General features: G+C 40.1%; 1 protein-coding gene across 1 annotated transcript; it reads right to left on the bottom strand.

Moving 5' to 3' along the window:
• Window positions 1-827: 827 nt before the first annotated feature.
• PNRC1 (proline rich nuclear receptor coactivator 1) lies at window positions 828-4,603 on the bottom strand. The gene is made up of 2 exons (XM_042986790.1): window positions 3,929-4,603; window positions 828-1,916 (listed from the first exon to the last, which is right to left on the bottom strand). The coding sequence occupies exons 1-2, from the start codon at window positions 4,466-4,468 to the stop codon at window positions 1,473-1,475; spliced, it is 984 nt and encodes a 327-aa protein (XP_042842724.1). The 5' UTR covers window positions 4,469-4,603; the 3' UTR covers window positions 828-1,472.
• Window positions 4,604-24,584: the final 19,981 nt, after the last annotated feature.

Genomic DNA, 24,584 nt, shown 5'->3' with positions numbered 1-24,584 from the left:
AGACTGCAGGCACTTCTGTTAACTAGTTCTCAGGTTTTGTGGTGGCTATGTAACAAGCTACCATACCCTCCTGGCACAGCTCATCAATAACAGTGATTCTCAGGTTGTGTCCACACCACCCACTTTTGTATAGCCAGAAAGTCTCCCCTCCTGCATGAACCAAATGTGCAAGACCTAAGACTTTTCTTGAAAAGATAGTAGCACCTTATCTATTCCACCATATATACCCTCTTAACACTCTTTTCCTGTCTAAATATTGCCTAAAACTCAAAAAAAAGAAAAAAACCCACAACCTTTTTTGTTATTCAAGATAAATTTTAGCTCTGTAGAACTAAAAACCACACAGGGAAAATTCATGCTTTAGAACCTTAGAAAACAAAGTGTGAATTTTAAAGTAAAACTACATAAGCTACTATATTTCTTTCAGCAAACTCTAGAATCCAAATCTCCACCTACTTTAACATCAATTACACTTCCTTTGGTTTAAGTACCACCATTCAATATCATAAACCAAACCAAGTGTCATCTTCTTTCACTGAAATTATATGGTAAGTCAAATGGTACTTTATGAAACAGTTCATATATAAAAATAATCTAAGTTACAAACTAACCAGCTTTACTTTCAACAACAGTTTCCATTGCAAAATGGGGAATTCCTCCCCTTAGAGGTAGTACGGTGAAATTATTGGACCCTCTAAATATCAGAAGGAGGAAGGACAATTAGTAATAATACTAAGACATTTAGCCAGTAAAATGGAAAGTTAAAAATCCATCTCCTAGTCACACATTCAAACATGAAAGTCACACACAAAGAATCAAGACTAGTATAAAAGGGGGGGCCAAATTATATTATTATTTAAAAATTTGATTACAACCAATTTTGTTGGCATTAAAATTAGAGGTATTTTAAATTTGAATGGATAAACCAAAACCCAGAAATTAAGTTTGGTAAAAATGGGAATAGGAGTTTTCCAGTAATTACAGATTAGAAGGCAAAAATCAATTTAGAGAAACAAACAAACCCCATGTTTACAATGATTGTGCCACAGATTTAAACTTCAGTAGTGCATTAGTAAACTGTTCACATTTAGATCTTCACCTTGAGATTAGACAGCTGTTTCTTTAAAAAAAAATCTCAGTACCTTGTGCAAATAAATCGGTCTTCCATGTGCCTTAGCACACTTAAAATTTCTCCACTGTATATATACAAAACACCTACCATTTGGTAGGGCAAAATACATACTTTCATAACAAAACTATAATGTACCTCTCAAGTATGAACAATATACACATAATACATGGTATACAGTATTTACAAAATATAAAATATAATACAAGTTGTTTGTAATTTTTGAAACTCCTTTGCACTTGTATGTTACAAGGCAAATTTCCATTTCTGTACCAATTTTCTTTTCAAGAGTCCAGGGATTTTGGAAAAAAAAATGTTTTACAGACATACTGCAATCTGAGATCTAAGTTTGAACTTTTAGGAGAGTTTTTAAGTGTACTGCCATCAACTCCCTATTTTGGTTGGAACTTTCAATAGTGCTTCCCATCCAGTGACTAGGAGGCTTTGGAAGAACACTAGGAGAAGGTGGATCACTAAACTTTGCCCCAGCATAATTTTCCTTTTGGTTCACTTCAGTTAGAAATGCGGATTTCTTCAAATGCATATTTTTAATGTTCTCAGTATTTTTAAAAGGCTTTTTTTCCTGCTTCTGAATTATATCAGATGAAACAGAATCCTGCCAAAAGTTATTTTCATTTCTTTTTGCAGAGGTGATCTTGGTTAGTGGTAAGTTATATTTGCTTTTCTGTCTGTTTATCTTTGGTTGTTCACACAAGTGTATACCATGAACAAGCTGGCCGTGGGGAATGGCAATTTTCTCCGATTTTCCCATCTTTGATTTTAAAACCTACAAAGACAAGGAACATAAAAGTGAATACAGTTCATGATAAAAATTAGTCACGAACCTCACAGCATGTATCTAGTATATTTTCTTCTCCTGGACTTTAGTTTCCTGACCTGACTAAATGTTTATGTGCTCACTGCACTTAAAAATAAGCACACATCTAAGTTTACTACTAAAAATATAATCACCACTGCCACCAATATGGAATGTAGGGAATCAGTTCTAAAATGTCAAAGGGAAAAAAAAAACAGTAACCCAAATTCATCTTTCTGTAACTGTAAGAGTAATGAGGTCCCTTCCAAACATATGCAACCTCCTTTCTTTGACCAAAGTCAGAGGTTTTACAATACGATAATGCCAACAGAAATTTTCACATGCTTTCATTTTGGTTGGCTGAATCTGGTTAAAAATAAAAATTATGTTTATAGATTACTCTTTACCTTTTAGACAAATCCTTTTAAAATTATTGCAGAATAATTTGATTAGTAAGAACTGTATTTTAAGTGATTAAGTGTTTTGATAATGGCTAACACAGAAAAATTACCTCCCAACTTCTGAAAACAAAATTTCAAATATTTAAATATAAAAATTTAAATACTAATCACTACCTTTTCCAAGTATACATACTTATAGCAAATACATAATCAGAAAATTGCTTCCGCCTGCCCCCACTTCCTGGTTTAACTGCTTCAAGAAATTTGCGGCACCAGTTCTAGCCGCCAGTTCTAGTCACTTTCGTAACTCAAGTGATCCTTACAGAGAGCCACGACCCAATGGAAAAGTATACGGTAATTCATCAGGATCACTGCCCTTCCAACACTTGGAATATGGTAGGGTAGCGGGACACAAAAATAGAAAGCTGGGGCACCAGGTAACATTCCATGTCAGTAACTGCCAACAGCGTTCCCTGGTTTTAACAGTTCTATAAAAGAATATTACTGGTAACCAGGAAACAAGACGTACAAAAGCTCACTTTTACATTATTACTCATATTTCAGAGCCACAGAATTTTAAAACCGGAATCTAAGATAATTAAGTAATCACGGCGGTCAAATTTGACTTTTTTCCAAGGGGACAGCGAGAGAAACTACAAATCTCTCCAGTATTCTTCTAACAAGAAATGGCTCTAACTTTTGATCCTAACCCAACACTACGGAAATTGGGTGGCATAACGCCAATTCATCTTATAACTTCTAAAATTTCATCATTCTGGACACAAGTAATAAAATTACCTTCGATTAATAAAGCCCAGTACAGTATAAAGTATATGTAAACAATTCCACTCATCTAATAGACTAGCAAGCAAATGTTATCGTTTCAAAGAGGCAAGAACTGCCACCGCTCCTGCCAACTTTTAAAGATAAAAGTATAGCTAAGCAGGTCTGCCGGCGAGGGACACAGCCCCAGTTGGGCCGGCGCCGCACACGGGGCACCTCTCATCGCAAAAAAGCAAGCCAAACAGAATGGAGCCGCTTGTGGCCCACCAAGTCCCACAACCGGTCGGTGAAACAGTGCACGCGCACCGCCAACTAGTCTTGGAACTACCGACGGTCTGGGAGCCGAAAGCGGTCGCCCACCCTTTCCCCTACCACTGCCAGCCAGCCTCGCCTCCTTCATGAGCGCCGGAGCGCTGCGCACGTAGCGCGCGCTGACGTCAGCCTCCCGCGGGCCCCTTCCCTCCCCCACCCCACCGCGCGCCCGAATACCGAAACCCCCTGGAACGCAGCCAGCCTTCTAAATCGGGGCTGTTGCTGGGGCGCAGCCGCTCCTCTCATTGGCTGGTTTCCGGGAGCCAATCGGCAGCGCCAGCGCATGCCTCCCCCTCCCCCTTCTTCCCCGGGCTAGAACAGAGCGGGCGTCACGGAAACTTCCCTCCCGAGTAAACAGCCGCCCCTCACCCCGGCCCCCTCTCTTCCCGACCCCTCGGTGCAGGGCCCCAGATTCCAGAGCTCGGCCGGACCCATCGAAGGGCCGGAACTCCCCAACAGTCCCCAAGTCCCTCTCGCGGCCCTTACCTCTCTTCTGAATGAGGGTTGGCCGGGCACCGCGGGCGGCACCGGGCCAGGGAAAAGGCTCGCTTCCTCAGTTTGGGTTGCGGCCGCAGGACCCGGGGCCAAATTGGCGGCCTGGTCCGGGACTTCCTGCGCTCCGCTCGGGCCCGTCGCGGGGCTCCGACCGCCCTCGAGGCTCGGCCGGTGCTGCTGGTACTGATGGAAGCGGCTGGGCAGCTGCCCCGCCGGGCTGGCCCGCACCCTCTTCTTCCGCCGCTTCTTTGGTGCTGCCCGAGGGGTGCCTCCCGCCGTAGCTAGACTACAGTTGGACAGAGGTGCTGGGGCGCGAGGCTGCGGAGTCAGACAGGGACCGTCTCCCCCTAAGAAGTGAGGGAGGAAAAGGGTGGGAGGAAGTGCCCGGGGGTCCGGGATCCGGGGTAAAGGCGGCGGGGCCGTGGTCACCATCGGCAGGGCCCCGAAGTAACCGCGGGCGGAAAAGCCCAGGGGCGCAAGACGGCCACCCAGGACAAGTGGCTCCCGCTGTGGGACGGAGACGACGGTCATAGCTCTAGGAGGAAAGTGGCTCAGCAAGAAGAGAAGGAGGAAGTGAAGCCAGCGATCACAGGGCGGCGGCGGCGGCGGCTGCTGCTAAAAGAGCCCGAGTGGAGCGCGGACCATGGTTCGGGCGGTGGCGGCGCAGCAACAAATAGCCTCAGCCTCAGCGCCGAGTGTTGTTATCAGAAGCTCCGCCCTGTGCCCGCCCACCTTCCTGCGAGAGCCCAATCAGAATGCGACGGAAGAGACCACGCCCCTCCGACTCTCCCTCCACCGCCTCCAACAGACACACACAAACAACCAGCTTGCTGCAGCCCCGCACAAAGAGCGCACATTGCGCAGGCGCTGCCAACGGGCTCTTTCGGGAAGAGTCGGTCCCGCGAACAATGAAGTTCCGTTTCAGCCCCACCTCCCCCACCCTTCTTTCTAGCCCCCGCACCTTGCCCCGAAGGCAGTGGTCGCACTGCTAGGTCTAGGCTGAATTGGGAAATGGGGATGGGGGCGGGAGAAGAGTCGAGAAACATCAAGGCCACTAATGCCTCCTCAGCCACTGACCTTGGGAAGTATTTTTTATTTCAATCCCAAGATTATTACATTTTTTTTTAAGATTTCAAAGAACGTTATAGGTATTTCGTACTTGGCAATCGGTCCACATTTAATTTATATATGGCGAAGTGTGGCTTACGTTTTTTTCATTACTCAGGCTACCAGTGCTGTTCATTAGCCAAGGTAACCAGAGTAAGAATTAAGGGAGTGACTTACTGATTGAAATTGTCCCCTTAGTATATAAAGAATTCCCCCAGGAATACGTAATTGAGCATTGGAAATATTACTGTCTTTATACCTGAAGGTTTGGGATCACGAAACGGTGCCGGACACTGAGGAGGAAGCAAAGAAGGAGGCTTGCGTCTCAAAGGAGAAAGTGAAACAGCTCTGCAACATAACTGTATTTTGCTAGCTGTGTGTTATGGAAATCTCACGCTCATCATCTCCCCTCACAGAGCTCACACACAAAAATTGTGGCTATTTATCAAGCACTTTTGTGCCAGAAACTGTTCTTTACATAAATTATGTCATTTGAACCTCATGACAACGCTAAGGAATAGGTACTATATTTTAAACCCCTTTGTAGGAGAGGAAACCGGCTTAGAAAGGCAAAAGGTACTTGTCAAACATCATACAGTAAGTTAATAGAATTTGAACTCCAGTCCAGGGATGGCAAGACCAAAGTTTTAACATCATCCATAGACTAGATTGTAGGTTTTTAGACCACCACGATAATCTTACGCACCTCTGTATCCTCACAGCCTCTAGCCAATATTTTTCAGCTTTGTAGTGCTTAATAAATGTTTCGTGGCTGTTAACAAAGTTGGACAGAGGGAATATCTAAAATAATGCATCCAAAACTTTATTCGTATGGTTTAACCCCCTCGTAAATTGAGGAAGATCTGTATAAACTTTTCATATGACATTCCATCATTACTGATTGCTAGGTTTTATCATTTTTTGCTGGATTTTACTCATTTTTGTGTTTCCAACACGATGCATAGTAAGTGCTCATATTCACTGGATGAAAGGAAATAGTGTACTTCCAGAGTTGTAAAAGATCCTACAGAACCTTTAATTCAAATCCACCGGTCTGCAAATTAACAATGGGTTCAAGATCAGGTGAGGAGAATGGCCTGGCAAAATTTGGTGGAGAAGAACAGGCAAAGATTACAGAGACTCTGGAATGATGTAATTTCTTCTTCTGTTTTTGTAAGAGTCTATACTTTTTCAAAGCACTTTTTCATCTAACTCATTTTATTCTTACCCCAATCCTTTAAAGTAGAATAGAGATAAGTTCTATTTTACCTATAATGTAAATGAAGCTCTAAAGATAAAATAACTTACCTAAGGGTCACAAAATGAGTCAGCAACTAAATCCCTTGAACTCTTAATGCTTAGTCCTCTTTTCACTATATCCCAAGGCCTAAGGTTTGGCTTTATCTGCGGGTAATATCACACGGTCCCAGGGAATAATTTACCCTCCAGGAGGCTGCTAACTGGTAGTCAGTTCATAGGGGCCCTTGATGGAAGACACCTATTTGTGTGTATCTCTTGGGTGAATGGTGGAGTTATTATGTGGTCTGTAAGTTTATATTTTTGAGGTCTGAAGGGTAGGCCTCATCTAAGACCCTGGATTCTGTCCTTTAAGAAAGGTAGCCTTGCAGATGCAGCCACATGGGTGATGGGTGTTAAGATGGTGCCCACCATGAAGAGAGAGGGAGCTGGATCACCAGAGAGAGCAATCCAGGTTTTGTAAACCAGATTATCGAATTTCGTGTCACTCTTTGTGGATAGTTCCTATAGATCCTTAGCCTTTAGGAAAGCCTATTTTAATACTCAAACCTGTTTTCATCTGTGCTGTATGATATAAAGGAAGAGGTTAGATGCTCTTGTCTGGGCCCAAAGGGCTAATCATGGAGGTAGCAAGACATTCCAAGGATAAAGCAAGTTTTGGGAGGACTCTCAGGGTTCTTGAAGACTTTTGTTCCAGTGCATGTCTTAGTTTTATTTTTAAGTCAACAGTTTCTCTAGAGAAAGTTTTGGGGGTTTTTTTGTTTGTTTGTTTTGGTTTGGTTTTTGTTTTGTTTTGTTTGTTTTTTTAAATAAACGATTGAGGGGTGCCTGGGTGGCTCAGTTGGTTGAGAGTCAGACTCTTGATTTCAGCTCCAGTCTTGATCTCAAGGTCATGAGTTCAAGTTCCACATTGGACTCCACACTGGGTGTAGAGCCTACTTTAAAAAAAAAAAAAAAAAGGTAAGCCAGTTATTAAAGAGCAGGGAAAAGAGTTAAAGCCATATGTGAAATAAGCAGTTTACCTGTATAAACACTTCAGAGCCCTCTGGGTTTCTCTGCTCTCTCTCCTGTCTACCTTTATCTTTTACATTTTATTTCTGTCCTTCTCTCCCTTTCTCTGCCTTGAATATTATTGTTCTCTCCTCCTGCTCTTAGTGTTTTTCTTTCCCCCTTATTGTGGCTTTATTTCCCTTTCCTCTACCTATCTATTGCTTAGATCTTAAATGTCTAAGGGACACTTGTGTGAAAAGAGGAACCCTCCAAGTTATACTTTGCATAAGCTCAAATTATTAATCTTTCATATCTGTGAAATAATATTCCTCTAACCACTGAACACAACCAGGGAATCAAAACATTTAAACTTAACAAGTGAAAATTTCTCTGACATTTAAGCATTGATCACAAACCTTCTCAACATACTCTGAAGTTTAACTGGAATTATAAGGTTTAGGGGCACCTCAGTGGCTCACTTAAGCATCCGACTCTTGATTTCAGCTCAGGTCATGATCTCATGGCTCATGAGATAGAGCCAGGTGTAGGGCTCTGTGCTGACAACATGGAGCCTGCTTGGGGTTCTCTCTCTCCCTCTCTCTCTGCCCCTTCCTCTCTCTCTCTTTTTCTCTCTCTTAAAATAAACAAATAAGCTTTACGAAAAGAGTTATAAGGTTTATATTTAGAAGCAAACAATATGCACAAAATTTCACAATGACAAAATTGATACTTAAATTGCTACTAAAGTACTATTACCACAGGTTGAAATTAATGTCTTTGTTATCCCTATACTTATCCCTTTCTGAGGTGCCATTTTACCACATTCATTTCTTAAACCTTCCTAACAGGGGCAGCAGGCCTATGTGGGTTGTACTTTGCACAGGGTGCCTGGTCAAAGGGGCAAGGGAGTACTGAAATACAGCTGTCACTTTGCTTTTAAAAGCCATCTTTCCAGGAGCTACCTGGAGGATGAGATGTCTTTTCCTTATTGATACAAAGGTCTTAAAAGGGCTAGTGGCAGCCTTGGGGTACAATACTATAGATACGTGATTCTATTTCATTCTACATATAAAACCAAAAGAAAAAGCCTATTATTTAGACCAGATGGGGTTTCAGCCAACTTAATCTTAGTTGGGTCATAGGCTTGGTTGTGCCTCCTGGCTGGTTTTCCTTTCATATAAAACAAAAAAAAAAATTTTTTTTAATGTTTATTTTTGAGAGGGGGGTAGAGAGGCAGAGAGAGAGAGACACAGAACCCAAGCAGGCTCCAGGCTCTGAGCTGTCAGCACAGAGCCCGACGCGGGGCTCAAACTCACGGACCACAAGATCGTGACCTAAGCTGATGTTGGACGCTTTACTGACTGAGCCATCCAGGCGCCCCTCATATAAAACTTTTTAAATCCTTGCCATTCACAGAATGCAACCTAATGCTTCTGAAATGATGCCTTTTTTTTTTTTTAAGTTTCATTCGGCCACCCTTTTTTAAAGCATTTTTAAAAATATTTATTTTGAGAGAGAGAGTGAATGAGTGAGCAGAGGATGTATAGAGAGAGTGAGAGAGAAAATCCCAAGCAGGCTCATCACTGTCAGCACAGAGCCTGATGTGGGGCTTGATCTCATGTACCAGGAGATCATGATCTGTGCAAAGATCAAGAGTCCAGATGCTTAACTGACTGAGCCACCCAAGTGCCCTTATTTGGCCACCTTACAGAACCCAGTTTCTTCTTACTATAATATATTGAGCTGGATTGTTCATTTGTTGCAAATTGATTTCGCCTCATTAATTTGTTATAATTAGTAAGCTCATTGAAAGTTTTCACCTTTCATAAGACAGGGAGGGAGTCTATGCAATTAGTTATCTTTAAGACATTTGGTGAATTATCATCATGAAACACACTATGGAATTCTCTTTCTCCTTGGTCATTTTCCTACCCTAGTGCTGAAAACTGTTGGATCTCTTTTCTACCCAGTTGTTATGTGTGACAAATGATGTGGAGCAGTTCTTTCTGTAGTTGGTATAGTTTATATTTTTTTCCAGGATTTTTTGGCTGATTCCCAATTTATTGTATTCATCCCTCCCTACTGTTGCAATTAGAGAAAAGGAATGCCTGCACTTTATAAACCATTATATGCTTTAGATTTTTTGAAAACCCAATACATCTAACTCTGTATTTATTCAACTTAAGCAACATATCTATATTATCACATTCACTATCTTTTATAGCCAAACTACTTTTTACTAAATTGTAAACTTTTTTCCTTTGCAGAATCATCATGGACTTTCATAGATTAACATAGTTTCAATTATCTAGAATCATTTTCCTTTCCTGATTAAATCTTTAGATCTTGGCCAGTGAAAGTCCTTTTAAGATGGTTCTGTTATCTCTTCAGCACTTCTCCCACGCATATTTGAAAACATTCTTGTTTCATACACACAAGACGATGTTCCAGATTATCTTCAGCTTTCTCTACCCCAAAACACGGAATGAACTGTTTTATAAAGAATCTTAGTTCCTTTATGTTAAGAAAAAGATTAGTGGAAAAATTGGGGTATCAAGGATAAATATGACATTGTTTTTCATGAGCACAGATAGGGATTAGAATAATATCACTGCTAGGCCATTTTTGGACAAAATTGGAAGACATTTCTTTTTCTTTTTCTTTTTCTTTTTTTTTTTTTTTTCTTTTTTCTTTTTTCTTTTTTCTTTTTTGAGAGAGAGCAAGTCAGGGAAAGGGGCACAGGCAAAGAGAGAGAATCCCAAGCAGGCTGCTCCACGCTTAGCACGGAGTCTGACTTGGGGCTCGAACCCATGACCCTGGGACCATCACCTAAGCTGAAATCAGGAGTTGGATGCTCAGCCAACGGAGACACCCAGGAGCCCCAGAAGACATTTCTTTTTAAAGTCATGAGTCTACATTGACTTTTTAAAACTCTAACTTAATTCTAACACTACAAAAAACTTTTAAAACATTTATTCCATTATTTAAAAAATTTAGCTTTCTTACCAACATAATTTTAAAAATTTAACCCCTCACCCAAACTGCAATTGTGTCCACGTGTGTATAATCCTTATATGTCATATCAGTTATCAATTGTATAATCACTTCATTATCCTTGATATCTTAGCCCTTCTACTTTGTCTCTTATCTCTTTCTCCCCTTTTTATCTTTTAATTTTTCCTACCGTTCTTATTGTCACTCTGATTTTATCTCCCCTCCCTTAAATATTGAAAGTGTGGAATTGGAGTATAATTCCTGCCCCATAGTGTTTTGTAACTCTCAAGAGTTATTGTCGTTCTCATGATTTAAACTCCTTGTAAAACTTGGGACATCCAGGGGCGCCTGGGTGGCTCAGTTGGTTAAGTGTCCGACTTTGGCTCAGGTCACGATCTCTCAGTCCGTGAGTTCGAGCCCCGCGTCGGGCTATGGGCTGATGGCTCAGAGCCTGGAGCCTGCTTCCGATTCTGTGTCTCCCTCTCTCTCTGCCCCTCCCCCGTTCATGCTCTGTCTCTCTATGTCTCAAAAACAAATAAATGTTAAAAAAAAAAAAAAAATTAAAAAAAAAAAAAACAAAACAACTTGGGACATCCAGGCCCATCCCTACTTGCAACTACTCTCGATCAATTAATTAAAAATGTAATACCAGTTTTGTGTGTGTGACTTCACTCTGTGGAATATTGGCACATTTTTATTGACTATAGGTATATTTTTAGTTAACCAGTGTTCTTATAAGTATTCCAGAATGATGTTCTACGTCATAACAAATGGAGAAGGGCAGAGGACCACAGAAAAAAGCAGTTGGGACAAACGTTTTATAGTTTATCAAGGTTTGAGTAAAATTATACCCCCTTTCCTTTTTTATTTTTTTAAATTATTTTTTAATGTTTATTATTTTGAGCGAGCAGGGGATGGGGGGGGAGGGGCAGAGAGAGAGGGAGACACAGAATCTGAAGCAGACTCCAGGCTCTGAGCTGTCAGCACAGAGCCCAACACGGGGCTCAAACCCACGGACCCTGAGATCATGACCTGAGCCAAAGTTGGACACTTACCTGACTGAGCCACCAGGCGCCCCTCCCTTTCCTTTTTTAAAGAAAACCTTCATTCCCAGAACTCATAGGAGACACAGGAATAACAATATAGTGCCTAACAGACCAGGAATAAAGTTTGGAAACTCGAAATTTATTCAAGATCCCATGCAACTCTAGTTACTAGGTAATTTTGTCACTCTTTAGCAGATGTTTGTTGATCCTTACTCTAAATGCTCTGGTATTCCCATGAGTCAACTACTCTTTGTTTGTGCTTTTTGTGTATTTCCACATCCACTATCACTACCAATTAACTCACTGTTTATCTAAAGTTCAAATTCCAGAGAGAGAGAAAAACTGATTGGTCCAGTTTGGATTGGTCCAGATTGGATGATTAGATGATTCATTACCATCATCCTGGTTCAAATGAACTTTCTTAGACCTCCTCTTGGTGGCTGTCGGCTAGGATGGTGAGCCAGGAAGATGAGGCACCTATGAATAAGGAACCATTTAGGGCCACTTCAGGGACTGTACACATGACAAGCATTGAGGTTTGGCCAGCCTAGTACATTTCATAACTTACCTTCTAGGTCCCAAACATCTCTCTTCTTGTACCTACAATTCCCAGGAATCCAAGGGAAGTGAGAGAACCTATAGAAACTCTGGGGATCTCTGACTTTTCTTGGAAAGCTGGATTTCTGGTGACACTGTCCCATTATCCCTGGTGAAACAACAGCTGCAATTGAGTGGAGGCTGTCCTTTCAATCAAGGCCTGTGCTTAGCCAACTCATTTCACTCCGTTACTCACCTGACTCTTTAGGCAACTAAGCTTGAAACTCCTCTAAAAAGAGATGCGAGGCAGTGAGATAAATGGCAATAACTTAGCTGTGAGCCACCTGAGGACTCTGGCTAACATAGTCCAAGGAAATGGAATGGTGGACATGGAGATAAAGGCCTGAGCCCTGGTGATTGACAATATGAGTTGAATCCAGAGATCAGGCAGGTGGGATGGATGAGGGTGAGGAGGGGTAGGGAGAAGGGAGAGGAAAATAGATGGCTCCCAAACTCTCAAATCTGATTGATTTGGAAAGAAAAGATAGCCTTAACAAGAACATGAAAACCCAGAGAGGACAGTATGGGGAGAAAATATAATTGCTGTGATTTAATAAAGTTTTTGTTTGTTTGTTTGTTTGTTTTTAGTAAGATTTCTGTTTTTGATGTTCTTCATTTTAAAGCCAAGAGAATTAAAATTTTTGTTTTGTCTCTCAAAAATAAAGAACCACCACCCCCAGCAAATTAAGTTTTTATTTGCCTATGAAGCCCCGATAGAAAGTGTTCTTACTCTCATTCAGTGCAAAAACATGAAAATCCATTTGTTTAATAAGTCTGGTTATTTCTGACAATTTCGTTTGACATTTCCAGAAGATAGGAGTTAAACTATTTCCAGGAAATTTAAGATAAATTAAGGGAAGTAGATTAAAACATATCCTATTAAATCATCTTTATTTTTCAGGTCCCAGAGTAATCGGTTCAATCCTGTCCATCTAAGTAGCTAAAATTCCATGGGGAAAACAGCCTATTTCATTTTTACAAAATACTGCAATGTCCCAATTTTTACTTGAACTTAGGGTGATATGACACAGAATTTCAGACGCTATGGCTCTTTCAGCCATGTGATGTAAAAGGTTGCAAAATGAATACTTGTTTTAGAGAAATGCTTGTGATTTTTAAACTTGAGCGAGACTGGGTAGAGTTTGTTTCTTGTTTGTAACCTCAGAGCATAAAAAGCAAAAATGAGATTTGGCCAATGAAGTTCTGCTAATTCTTTCTAAGAAAGAACATTCCCATGTCCTTATAACATCCAGAAAGATTTAAGATTTGTATAAAAACAGTCAAATCCTCATTGTCTGATTTATCTTTACTGTGTCTTTATTTTATCCTTGGAAATTTAAGATTTGTACAAGAAGATAAAACTAACATTCCCTGAGTCATATCATTTTTTAAAAGCCCTGAATGTACAGAGAAAGACCAAAACACTGTTTGGATTGCAGAGCTGAAGAGCAAGCACAACCAACTTCATGGAGAAGCTCAGAATGAAGCTGTGATGTTGATGTTTTGCCAAGTTTTCTCCGAGATATTGATTATGACTCACAGCCAGATATGACTCATTGCTATAAATGCTAGATCTAAAATGATGTCACCAGCTTTTTGGGTTTCAGAGGAGAGAAGAGGGTAATTTTTTGGCCTACCTAGTAAGTTAGCACATTACAGTTATTCTGCGTGTGTGTGTGTGTAAATAATTAGGTTAAATGCATATATATGTATTTAGGTTAAATACTAACACCGGAGGTTCTTTAAGATACAGCTGACCAGATCATCCCATAGCAATGCCCACTAGCCAATAATGTATGCTGTGCACACAGAGCTTACAGTCAACTTCTTATTGCTATACCTTAAAATGTAAGCAGTCAGGCAAGGATCACCAGATTTTTGAGGACCCAAGCAAAGAAACAAGCAGGAAGACAAGGAGAACAAACAGGAATAAAAAGCCCCTCTAATTAATAGCCTCAGAGTGTTAGGAGTATAGTACATCATAAAGCAAAAACAATATGGTATAGGCGCACCTGGGTGGCTCAGTCGGTTAAGTATCTGGGTTTTGGTTTCGACTCAGGTCATGATCTCACAGTTTGTGAGTCCGAACCGCATGTCGGGCTCTGGACTAACAGTGTGGATTGAGATTCTCTCTCCCTCTCTCTGCTCCTCCCCTGCTCTCTCTTTCTCTCTCAAAATAAATACACTTAAAAAAAAAAAGATGGTATAAATATCATGGCAGAGGGGCGCCTGGGTGGCTCAGTCGGTTGGGCATCCGACTTCGGCTCAGGTCACAATCTCACGGTCCGTGAGTTCGAGCCCCGCATCAGGCTCTGGGCTGATGGCTCAGAGCCTGGAGCCTGCTTCCAATTCTGTGTCTCCCTCTCTCTCTGCCCCTTCCCCATTCATGCTCTGTCTCAAAAAAAAAATAAACGTTAAAAAAAAAAATTAAAAAAAAAATATCATGGCAGAAATAAAAACCCCAGGTGAAAAAAAATAAAAGGTAAATTTAAGGCAATCTCCCAGAAAGTAAAATTTAAAGATGAAGAGTTTGAAAAATAGGACAGAAAAGAGAATTAGAGGATCTGTCCAGGAGACACAATATTCCAAGCAAGAATTTCAGAAAGAGAACACAGGGAAAATGGAGAGGAAGAAGTTTCAAAAGAAATAAACCACACTGATTTCCCAGAACTGAAGAACATGAGTCTGCTGATTGAAATGGCCCACTGAGTGCTCAACATAATGGATGAAAATTGGCCTACACCAAGTAAGGTAATAAGGTAATAATAATAATTTGTTAAAGGACATGATTATTAAAATCTTTTTATGGGAGAAATAGGGCATGTACAAAGCCTCAGAATTGGAACAGTATCTAAAAAATACCAGCTTAAAGTTCGAAGGCAATGAAACAATGACTTCAAAAATCAAGGAAAAATAGGGACACATGGGTGGCTCAGTCAGTTAAGCATCCGACTTTGGCTCAGGTCATGATCTCACAGTTCTTAGGTTCAAGCCCCACATTGGGCTCTGCTGACAGCTCAGAGCCTGGAGTCTGCTTCAGATTCTGTGTCTCTCTCTCTCTCTCTGTGTCCCTCCACCACTCATGCTTTGTCTCTGTCTCTGCCTCTCTCTCAAAAATAAATTAACATTAAAAAAAAATCAAGGATAAATGAATTCCAACCTAGACATCTGTCTCCTATTACGGCCTGAATGTGTGTGTCCCTCCAAAATGCATGTATTGAATCCCTGCCTCCTAATGAGATGGTATCAGGAGATGAGACCTTTGGGAGGCCCTCCTAAATGGGATAGCGCCCTTCAAATAGTCATAAGAGAGCTTGATTCCTCTCTCAGTTCTTTACCATGTGAAGATACAATGAGAAATCTGTAGTCTGCAACTCAGAAGAACGTTCTCTTCAGAACCCAACCAGGCTGGCACCCTGATTGGACTTCCACTCTCCAGGAAGAAATAAACCTTAGCAAATAACTGTGAGAAATAAATGTCTGTTGCTTATAAGCCACCCAGTCTATGGTACTTCGTTACAGCAGCCTGAACTGGCTAACTGTCAATCAAGTATAAGGGTAGAATAAAGATCTTTCAAATACAGAGCAGCTCAAGAAATTTACTCCCTGTGCACTTTTTCTCAGGAAGCTACTAGAAGACATACTTCATTAAAGAGAAGAAACCCAGGAAGAATAAGACATGGGATCTAGGAAACTCCTCCCACACAAGAGAAGAGCGAAGGGAATTTCAAGAAGGAGGGCAGAGGTAAGCTCAGGGTGGTATGGGAAGCAGCCAGCCCAGACTGATGCAGGAGGACAAAAGATTCTGGGGGAGGATTTCTAAGAAAAAGACAAAAACTGATAGAATCCTCAATATGTTTGAAGGAATTGAAAAGAGATGTGCTTCTGGCAGAGAGAACTTGGGGATGAATAAATGCTAGGTAAATGGAAAATGAAGCAAAGAAAATGAAGTCAAGGAAAGAACAAGACAATGATTAATTCCAAAGAAGAACAAAAGTACAAGAAAGAATATATTCATAGTAGAACCAATCACATGCAAACCACCAAATACCAATAGACTCCAAACTCAAGCTATAACTACATTAGGAGGATGGGGAAGGGGAATGTACATATATAATATTTGCATAAATATGTATATAGGTAGGATCTGGATAATAATAGAGCTAAAATCTCATCTTCATAGTAAAAAGTCATCAGTTTATATCTTAAGCCAAAAACTAAATATACTGCTATTAGCATTTTGTTTTAAAGTATGAAGGTCAATACTAAATACCAGGTAAGAGGGCTGAAAGAGTTTTCCTGGGGGATGGAGAGAGTGGACAGGAAGCAAGGGTGGTCAGAGGGAGTCCAGGAGCCCTCTGGTTTTGTTTTGGGCCTTGTAGTACTTATTTTACTTTAAAAATAATGCATAGATTTTTAAAAAGCAGAACTGACAGGATGTTAAAGTTAAAGTGGAGGCATAAAGGCATGAATGTGCAAGGTAAGCAGGGGTAGGAAACAGAAATTAATTCAGACAAGTTGTAAAATTAGACAGAGGTCATACTGAGAGGGCCACTCAGGGCCCTGTTGAGCAACTTACGATTTCTTGTCTGTGTTGTGGGGACCCTGGAAGGTATGTATGTGAGTAGGGCCAACATCTGTAGGTGAGTATACTTTGGAGGGCATGGAAAGAGAGGGGCAAGACACTCAAAGCTGAAAGGCAAGGAGACAAGTTAGAAAATATTTTACTGGTTCAGATAAGGAGGGTCTGAGGCAACTAAGGCATAGTCAGTGGGAGTAGAAGGAATCAGATATATGAGAAATATTCCAGATGGAACGGTGGGATTTGGTTTATTGGTAGACATGATGTGGAGTGAGGAGGAAGAGAGAGTTAAGAATGCCTTGGACTTTTCCAACCATACCATCTGGGGCATTCTGATGCCAAAATTTAGTTTGCCCAGTTTCAGTGGCCCTCCTCTTTCCCAGAGTTTGCTCCAAATGCTATTTGGTCTTCAGGAAAATAAAGGCACTGAGTTTGTTGAGAAGAAAACAAAACCCTCTACCAGTTGGATCTGCCTCCACTATTTCAGGGTAATTCTAGGTCCCAAGGATGTGAAAGTGCTTGTTACACTGTACAAATATATGGTGATTCGACCATGGCCATTATAGTTTTCAAAGATCATGACTAAATTTCGGAGGGCAACACCAAATAAAAAATTTCAAAACATGTTTTGAGCAATGTCAGCAATATCGAACACTGATACATATTGCCAACATGAATCAGCAGACTTTAAAATGGGCATATGTTTCACTGTGACATTATTATGTTATATTATATTATATTATATTATATTTTATTATATTATATATTACATTATATACTGGTGGAATGTGTTGAATGGTGTCCCATGCCCCAAGATATGTCCATACTCTAATCCCTACAACCTGTAAGTGTTACCTTATTTGGGAAAAGAATTTTTACAGATGTTACTAGGTTACAGAACTGGAGATGAGGACATCATCCTGAATTATGTGGGTGGGTCTTAAATCCAATGATAAGTGTCCTTGTAAGAGACATACAGAAGACAGACACACAGAAGAGGAGGAGGCAATGTGACCACAGAGACAGAGATTATGATATGGCCACAAGCCAAGGAACACCTGCAAACACCAGAAGCTGGAAGAGACAAGGAACTGATTCTCCCTGAGAGCTTTCAGAGGGAACACGATCCTTCTCTTTGAACTTCTGGTCCCCAGAACTGTGAGAGAATAAATTTCTGTTGTTTTAAGCCACTAAATTTATAGTAATTTGTTATAGCAGCAGTAGGAACCTAATACAATTGGTAATATTACATTACCTAAATGTCCTAAAATACCTAAAAACTTAAATATCTCCTGTATGAGGATTAGGAGTTTGGTTTTAAGGCAAAGGAACCACACAAAATAACTCAGGCAAAATGGTATTTTTTAAAATGAGAGTTATTGTAAGAATGCCAAGCTCAAGGAATCCATGGGAAACAAACCAAGCATGAGGAGAGCTCTGGGACATACCAGTAATTCATACTGGTAACTGTTACAGTGAGGCTTCTTCCCATCCCGTGACCAAGTCAAACATAGGAATTCCTCTTCTAAATTCCCAAGAAAAGCCTCTGAATGACCCAGCTTGTGTTTGGTATCCACTTTGGGCCCAATCAATTGTGAGGGGAGTTTCAAGCAATTTGTAATTTGCTTGTTTGTGCTTTCAACTAAATAGCCCCTTGCTATGGATTTTTATTTCAAGAAATTAATGTACATTTCCTTGAAAATTTGCATTATTTTTTTAATGTTTATTTATTTTTGAGTGGGGGGGAGGGGCAGAGAGAGAGGGAGACACAGAATCCAAAAGCAGGCTCCAGGCTCTGAGCTGTCAGCACAGAGCCCGACACAGGGCTCAAACTCACAAACCATGAGAGCATCACCTGAGCTGAAGTCAGATGCTTAACTGACTGCGCCACCCAGGTGCCTGAAAGTTTGAATTATTTTTAATTTTTATTTCTTTATTCCCTCCCCCACTCCTGTGTTATTTTTTAAATTGTGGCAAAATTGGGGTGCCTGGGTGGCTCAGTCGGTTGAGCGTCCACCTTCGGTTCAGGTCATGATCTCACAGTCCATGAGTTTGAGCCCCACGTCAGGCTCTGCGCTGACAGCTCAGAGCCTGGAGACCGCTTCGGATTCTGTGTCTCCCTCTCTCTCTGCCCCTCCCCTGCTCGAGGTCTGTCTCTCTGTCCCAAAAATAAATAAAAACAAAAAAAATTAAAAAAAAAGAAAGTAAAATAAATTGTGGCAAAATAGACATAACACAAAATTTGCCATTTAAATTTTTTTCTCATAATTATTTATTTTGAAAGAGAGAGAGAATCCCAAGCAAGCCCTGCATTTTGCAGGGCTCAGTACCATGAACTCAGCCAAAATCAAGAATCAGATGCTAACCAACTGAGCCACCCAGGCGCTCCAACATTTTAACCATTTTAAAGCATACAATTCAGAAACAGTATATTTATTCATGGTCTTGTGAAACCATTATCACTACCTAGTTCCAGAACATTTTGACCAGTTTGGGAGAAAATCCTTACCCGTTAAGTAGTCTCTCTCCATTTCCTGCGTCCATCGCTCCTGGTAACCACTGAACTGCTTTCTGTCTCTATAGACTTGGCTTTTCTAGACATTTCATTAAATGTAATCATATAGTATGTGGCCTATTGTGGCTGGCTTCTTTTACTAAGCGTGTTTTCAAGGTTTATCCATATCATAACATGTTTCAGTATTTCATTCCTTTTATGGCCAAATACTATTCCATTGTATGGATATACCACATCTTGTTGGTCTATCCATTTATTGATGGACATTTGGATTACTACTTCCCACATTTTGGCTATTGTGAATAGTGATGCTATGAACATTGGTGTACAAGTTTTTGTTCTTTTGGGTATATACCTAGGAGTGGAATTACTGAGTCATATGGTAATCAGATGTTTATTGGAGAATCACCAAACTTTTCCAGAGTGAATGCACCATTCTACATTCCTACCAGCAATGTATGAGGCTTCCAATTTCTCTTCATCATCACCAACACTTTGTTTTCTGGTTGTTGTTTGTTTGCTTGTTTGTTTTTGTGATTATGGCCATCCTAGTGGGTATGAAGTGGTATCATATGGTTTAGTTTTTAGAATTTTATTTATTTATTTTTTAGTAATCTCTACACCCAACAAGATGGTCAAACTTATGACCTTGAGATCAAGAATCACATGCTTTTTTGGCTGGGCCAGCCAGGCACCCCCAATGTCTCATGGTTTTGATTTACATTTTCCTAATGACTATTGATGCTGAGCATCTTTTCATATGCTTATTAGCCATATGTATATCTTCTTTGGATAAATGTCCATTTAAGGCCTTTGTCTGGTTTTTAATTAAGCTGTTTATCTTTTGCTGTTTTGAGTTGTGAGTGTTCTTTCTATATTTTGGATGCTAGGCCCATATCAGATATACATTTTTGGGTTTTAAATATGGCTGCAGAAGCTAAATCTCTTCCCATTTTTTGGTCAGGGGCTTCTCAAACAGGAAAAGCACGAGGTTTTGGTTTGTGTACATTCACCACAGACTAGAACCGATATTTTAAATAAGCATCTAAGAACATCCGATGCTCCTTCCTAATGACTCAAAACGTGTAGCTGTAGAAGTGCTATTTGTCATCTTCTGTCCTCTCAAATTCATCTTGGACGTTCCCAGGGACAATCAATGACCTGTTTGTTTCAACCTTTGGTGATTTCAAGTTATTCTCAATTTCCCTTATTAGTTTGCCCTTATTTTTTTCCTTTTAACCATTTAAAAATTATACTTCCAAGTTCCTGTCTGTAAACACCTATCTATGTTTGGTGTGGAAAATATAGTTTTCCAAAAGTACTACACTCTAAACAGGAAGATCAAAAACTAACACTAAAAATCAAGAAAATCAAGGATGTGATGTTTTTGTATTTTTTTTGAAACTGACTATAGTGAGAAGTAGAACTAGATACCATCTAGTAAATAAAATAGAAATAAAAGTAAATAAAATAAAATAATGGCAGTTAGAAGATGAGCTGATTTGTGTGAGTTAATGGTTTTTAAGTGATCTAAAGTTAAAAGCCACAAAATAACATTGTTTTTCCAAAAAGATAGCTCTGGAGGCATGCTGCAATGTCACATGCTCAGCTCCTTCGTTCTGATGGGCAGGCAGGCATAATTTATCTCTCCAGAGTCCACTCATCCTGATTACTTTGACACAACTGTGATACTGTTGCCACCAGTTTCTCAACAGAGTCAAAATTTCCATTTTCTCAGCACGTACTGTTTTTCTTTCCTCTGGACTTTTAAGATTCTGCTTATCCCCAAATTTTTAATAATGTTGGTATTTCAGAAGAAGAATCCCATGGAAACTCTTGGTGTCTTATACTTCTGGGTCACCGGCCCTGCTCCCAGTGATATGCAAGCTAATTCTAAAGTGAGTCTTTTGAATCCTCTTACTTTCTAGATGAGGAAAGTGAAGTTATTTGCCCAGAGTTTAGAGTTAAGGACAGAACATAATGCACAGAATGGGAGAAATTATTTCCTAATCATATATCTGATAAGGGACTTGTATCCAGAATATGTGAAGGACTCTTACAACTCAACAATAAGAAGACAGATAACCCAATGTAAAAATGGACAAAGGATTTGAATAGACAATTCTCCAAAGAAGATATATAAGTGGCCAATAAGCACATGAAAAGATGTTAAAATTAGTAATTATTAGTGAAATGCAAATTAAAAACCACAATGAGATACCATTTTACATCCACTAGGCTTGCTATAATAATAATAATAATAATAATAAAAAGACAGATGTTGGTGAGGATATACAGAAATTAGGACCCTCATACATTACTGGTAGAATTGTAAAATGGTGCAGCTGCTTTGGAAAACAGCTTGTCAATTCCTCAAAATGTTAAACATGGTTATTGATAACCTAGCAATTTCACTCTTAAGTATATACCCAAGAGAACTGAAATAAAATATATAGTTATATACACACATACAAATGCTTGTACATAAATGTTCATAGCAACATTATTTATAATAGCCAAAAAGTGAAAACAACCCAAATGTCTGTCAGTTAATGGATGGCTGTTGATTAATGGGATGGACCAACAAAATGTGGTATATCCATACAATGGAATAGTATTTGGCCATAAAAAGGAATGAAATACAGATACATGGTTCAACATGGGTGAACTTTGAAAACATGTTCAGTGAAAGAAACCAGACACAAAAGGTCCCATAGTTTAATATTTCTTTTATATGAAATGTCCAGAAAAGGGAAATCCATAGAGACAAAAAGTAGATTAGCAGTTGCTAGGGGCTGAGGGAAGAGGGAATGGGGGGGGGGGGTGGAGGGCCCACTAATGGGTATGGGGTTTCTTTTTAGAAACAAAAAACTTTTGTTTTATTTTTTATTTAAAAGAAAATTTTAAGTTTATTTATTTATTTTAGGAAGGAAGGGGCAGAGAGAGAGGGAGAGAGAAAATCCCAAGCAGGTTCTGTGCTCAGCATGGAGTCTGATGTAGGGCTCAATCTCATGAATTGTGAGATCATGACCTGAGCTGAAATCAAGAGTTGGATGCTCAACTGACTGAGTCACCCAGGCCACTAAAATTTTTGTTTTAATAAAAATGTTTTAAAAAATTGTTTTACATAGTAGTGATGGTTGCACAATTTTATAAATGTGCTTAAATCCATTGAATTGTAAACTTTGAAAGTGTGAATTTTATGGTATGCGAATTTATCTCAATAAAACTGTTGCATTATAAAACAACATCAATAACAAAAATCCCAATCCTTGTTAATACTTATTCATTGAGCTAATAGGTAGAGTGAGTTTTTGGAGAGACACAGAAATCTCTTTCCATGTGGGAAATTTCTCTATTTGGTCTATTAATTTATTCATCTTGGTTTTTTAATGTCTGTCAAACTTTTCATCGAAATATTGTATATTCCTTCCCAGGAACTGCTATCCCACTTTAGGTAAAAAAAAAAAAAAAAAAAAAAAAAAAAAAAAAAAAAAAATCTATGGAAGCTTTTCCATTTTAAACAGATAAAAGCAGAGCTGGTATGTTAAACATATGCTTTCATGTTTAGTCTGATTTTGTTACATTATGGATAGTAAAACAAGCCTTTAGCTGACATTTTTTCTGAATAACAAGGAATATTATTAGAACATAAACTAATAATGTTCTCTATCTAAAACCATTAGTGAGACTGAGAAAAAAAATAAGCAGGTCCTACTCTGTAGCAAAATGATACATAAATATAGCTTTTAACATTATATAAAAGATGTGCCTTTTAGAAGGATCTGGGGAACACTCCCCTAAGATAGGTGGATATAGGTTGCTATGCAAAACATCTAAAAACCCTCACAAACAGGGGCGCCTGGGTGATTCGGTTGGTTGAGTGTCTGACTCTTGATTTCGGCTCAGGTCATGATCCCAGGATTATGGGATCGAGTCCCATATCAAGCCCCGTGTCAGGCTCCACACTCACTGTGTCCCTCCACACCCTGCCTGCCCCCCTTCCAAAAAAAAAAAAACCAAACAAAAACCTCACAAATATACATTTCCTGCTTTCAAAGAACTTATACCTTCTTAAGAAAATAAGCTTTACAAGATAATCTTAATTAAACGGCATAATGTGTGGAAAGCACACACTTTTGGTACACATTATAGTAAGATCTTCAGAATTAATGTACTTACCTTTCATTAACTAAAAACTTTTAAGTGCTTTCTGTGTACCAAAGACTGTATGAGATTTGGGGATTACTGTGCTAAACAGTCCAGTCATGCTCCTGGGCCACCTAAACAGCCACGTAGAGCAATAATGCAAAAGATGTCACAAGCCAGGATAGAAGTAAGTGCAGCACAGATGGTAAGTTTATTTCATAGTATTTAAGAAAAATCCTTGAAAATTTCCAGATACAAAGTTTGGACTTGGGTGGCTCCGTCAGAAGGGCATCCAACTCTTGATTTCAGTTCAGGTCACGATCCCAGGATTGTAGGACTGGGCCCTGCATTGGGCTCCATGCTGAGCATGGAGCCTGCTTGAGAGTCTCTCTCTCTCTCTCTCTCTCTCTCTCTCTCTCTCTCTTTCTCTCCCTCTGCCTCCCCCTTTGCTCATTCTCTCTCTAAAAAAACAAAAGATGGGGTGCCTGTGTGGCTTAGTTGGGTAAGTGTCCAACTCTTGATCTCAGCTCAGGTCATGATCTCACAGTTTGTGAGTTCAAGCCCCACATCAGGCTTGACACTGCTTGAGATTCTCTCTCTGCCCCTCCCCTGCTCTCTCTCTCTCTCTCTCTCTCTGAAAAATAAACATTAAAAAAAAATAAAAAATAAAAAAACAAATGACAAAGTTTGGACCTGTCATCTGTTTATTAAAAGGCTCCAGTGGGGGCGCCTGGGTGGCTCAGTCGGTTAAGCGTCCGACTTCAGCTCAGGTCACGATCTCGCGGTCCGCGAGTTCGAGCCCCGCGTCGGGCTCTGGGCTGATGGCTCAGAGCCTGGAGCTTGCTTCCGATTCTGTGTCTCCCTCTCTCTCTGCCCCTCCCCAGTTCATGCTGTGTCTCTCTCTGTCTCAAAAATAAATAAACGTTAAAAAAAAAAATTAAAAAAAAAAAAAAAAGGCTCCAGGGTGTGGCTTTTGCCTCTAGGCACAGTAGTACAGAGTCACTCACATTCATACATACATCCTTCCAGGTAGAGCTGGGCCACTTGCAGTATTTGGAGGCTGCGAGGGCGAGTGACAGCTGTTGGCTGTGCCTTCCCTCTGTAAAGCAGGTAAGCAAGATACACAGTGAAGGTGGTGGTTGCTGGTATTAGCCTGGGAGGAAGGGTTTATAAACAGAAAGTGTTACTTGAAGCCTTCCCACCAGTGGTAGCAAGGCCACTCCACCGTGTTGAGAATTGACTGGTCTTAGAACTGTACCTGGTAGAGTCTACTATCTTTCCATGAGATCCTCAACCAATGGGGATAAAGCTGTGGCCCTCCAGCAAGTCCTGAGAAGATACTGAAGTAGAATGTAATTGCGTAGGCCAGCTCCTCCCCCTCTGAGAACCAGCTCCTTCCACACACACCCA

This window comes from Panthera tigris, chromosome B2 (assembly GCF_018350195.1).
Source record: "Panthera tigris isolate Pti1 chromosome B2, P.tigris_Pti1_mat1.1, whole genome shotgun sequence".
Classification (NCBI taxonomy): domain Eukaryota; kingdom Metazoa; phylum Chordata; class Mammalia; order Carnivora; family Felidae; genus Panthera; species Panthera tigris.
Note: the sequence above shows the minus strand (reverse complement) of the source record. Positions and strands in the feature narration are given on the sequence as shown.

Bases quoted from the DNA above. Each gene is read 5' to 3' on its own strand.
- PNRC1 (XM_042986790.1), bottom strand. From the start codon at position 4,468: ATGACCGTCGTCTCCGTCCCACAGCGGGAGCCACTTGTCCTGGGTGGC. The intron at 1,917-3,928 runs GTAAGGGCCGCG...TTGTCTTTGTAG, and splicing joins AACCCTCATTCAGAAGAGAG to GTTTTAAAATCAAAGATGGG.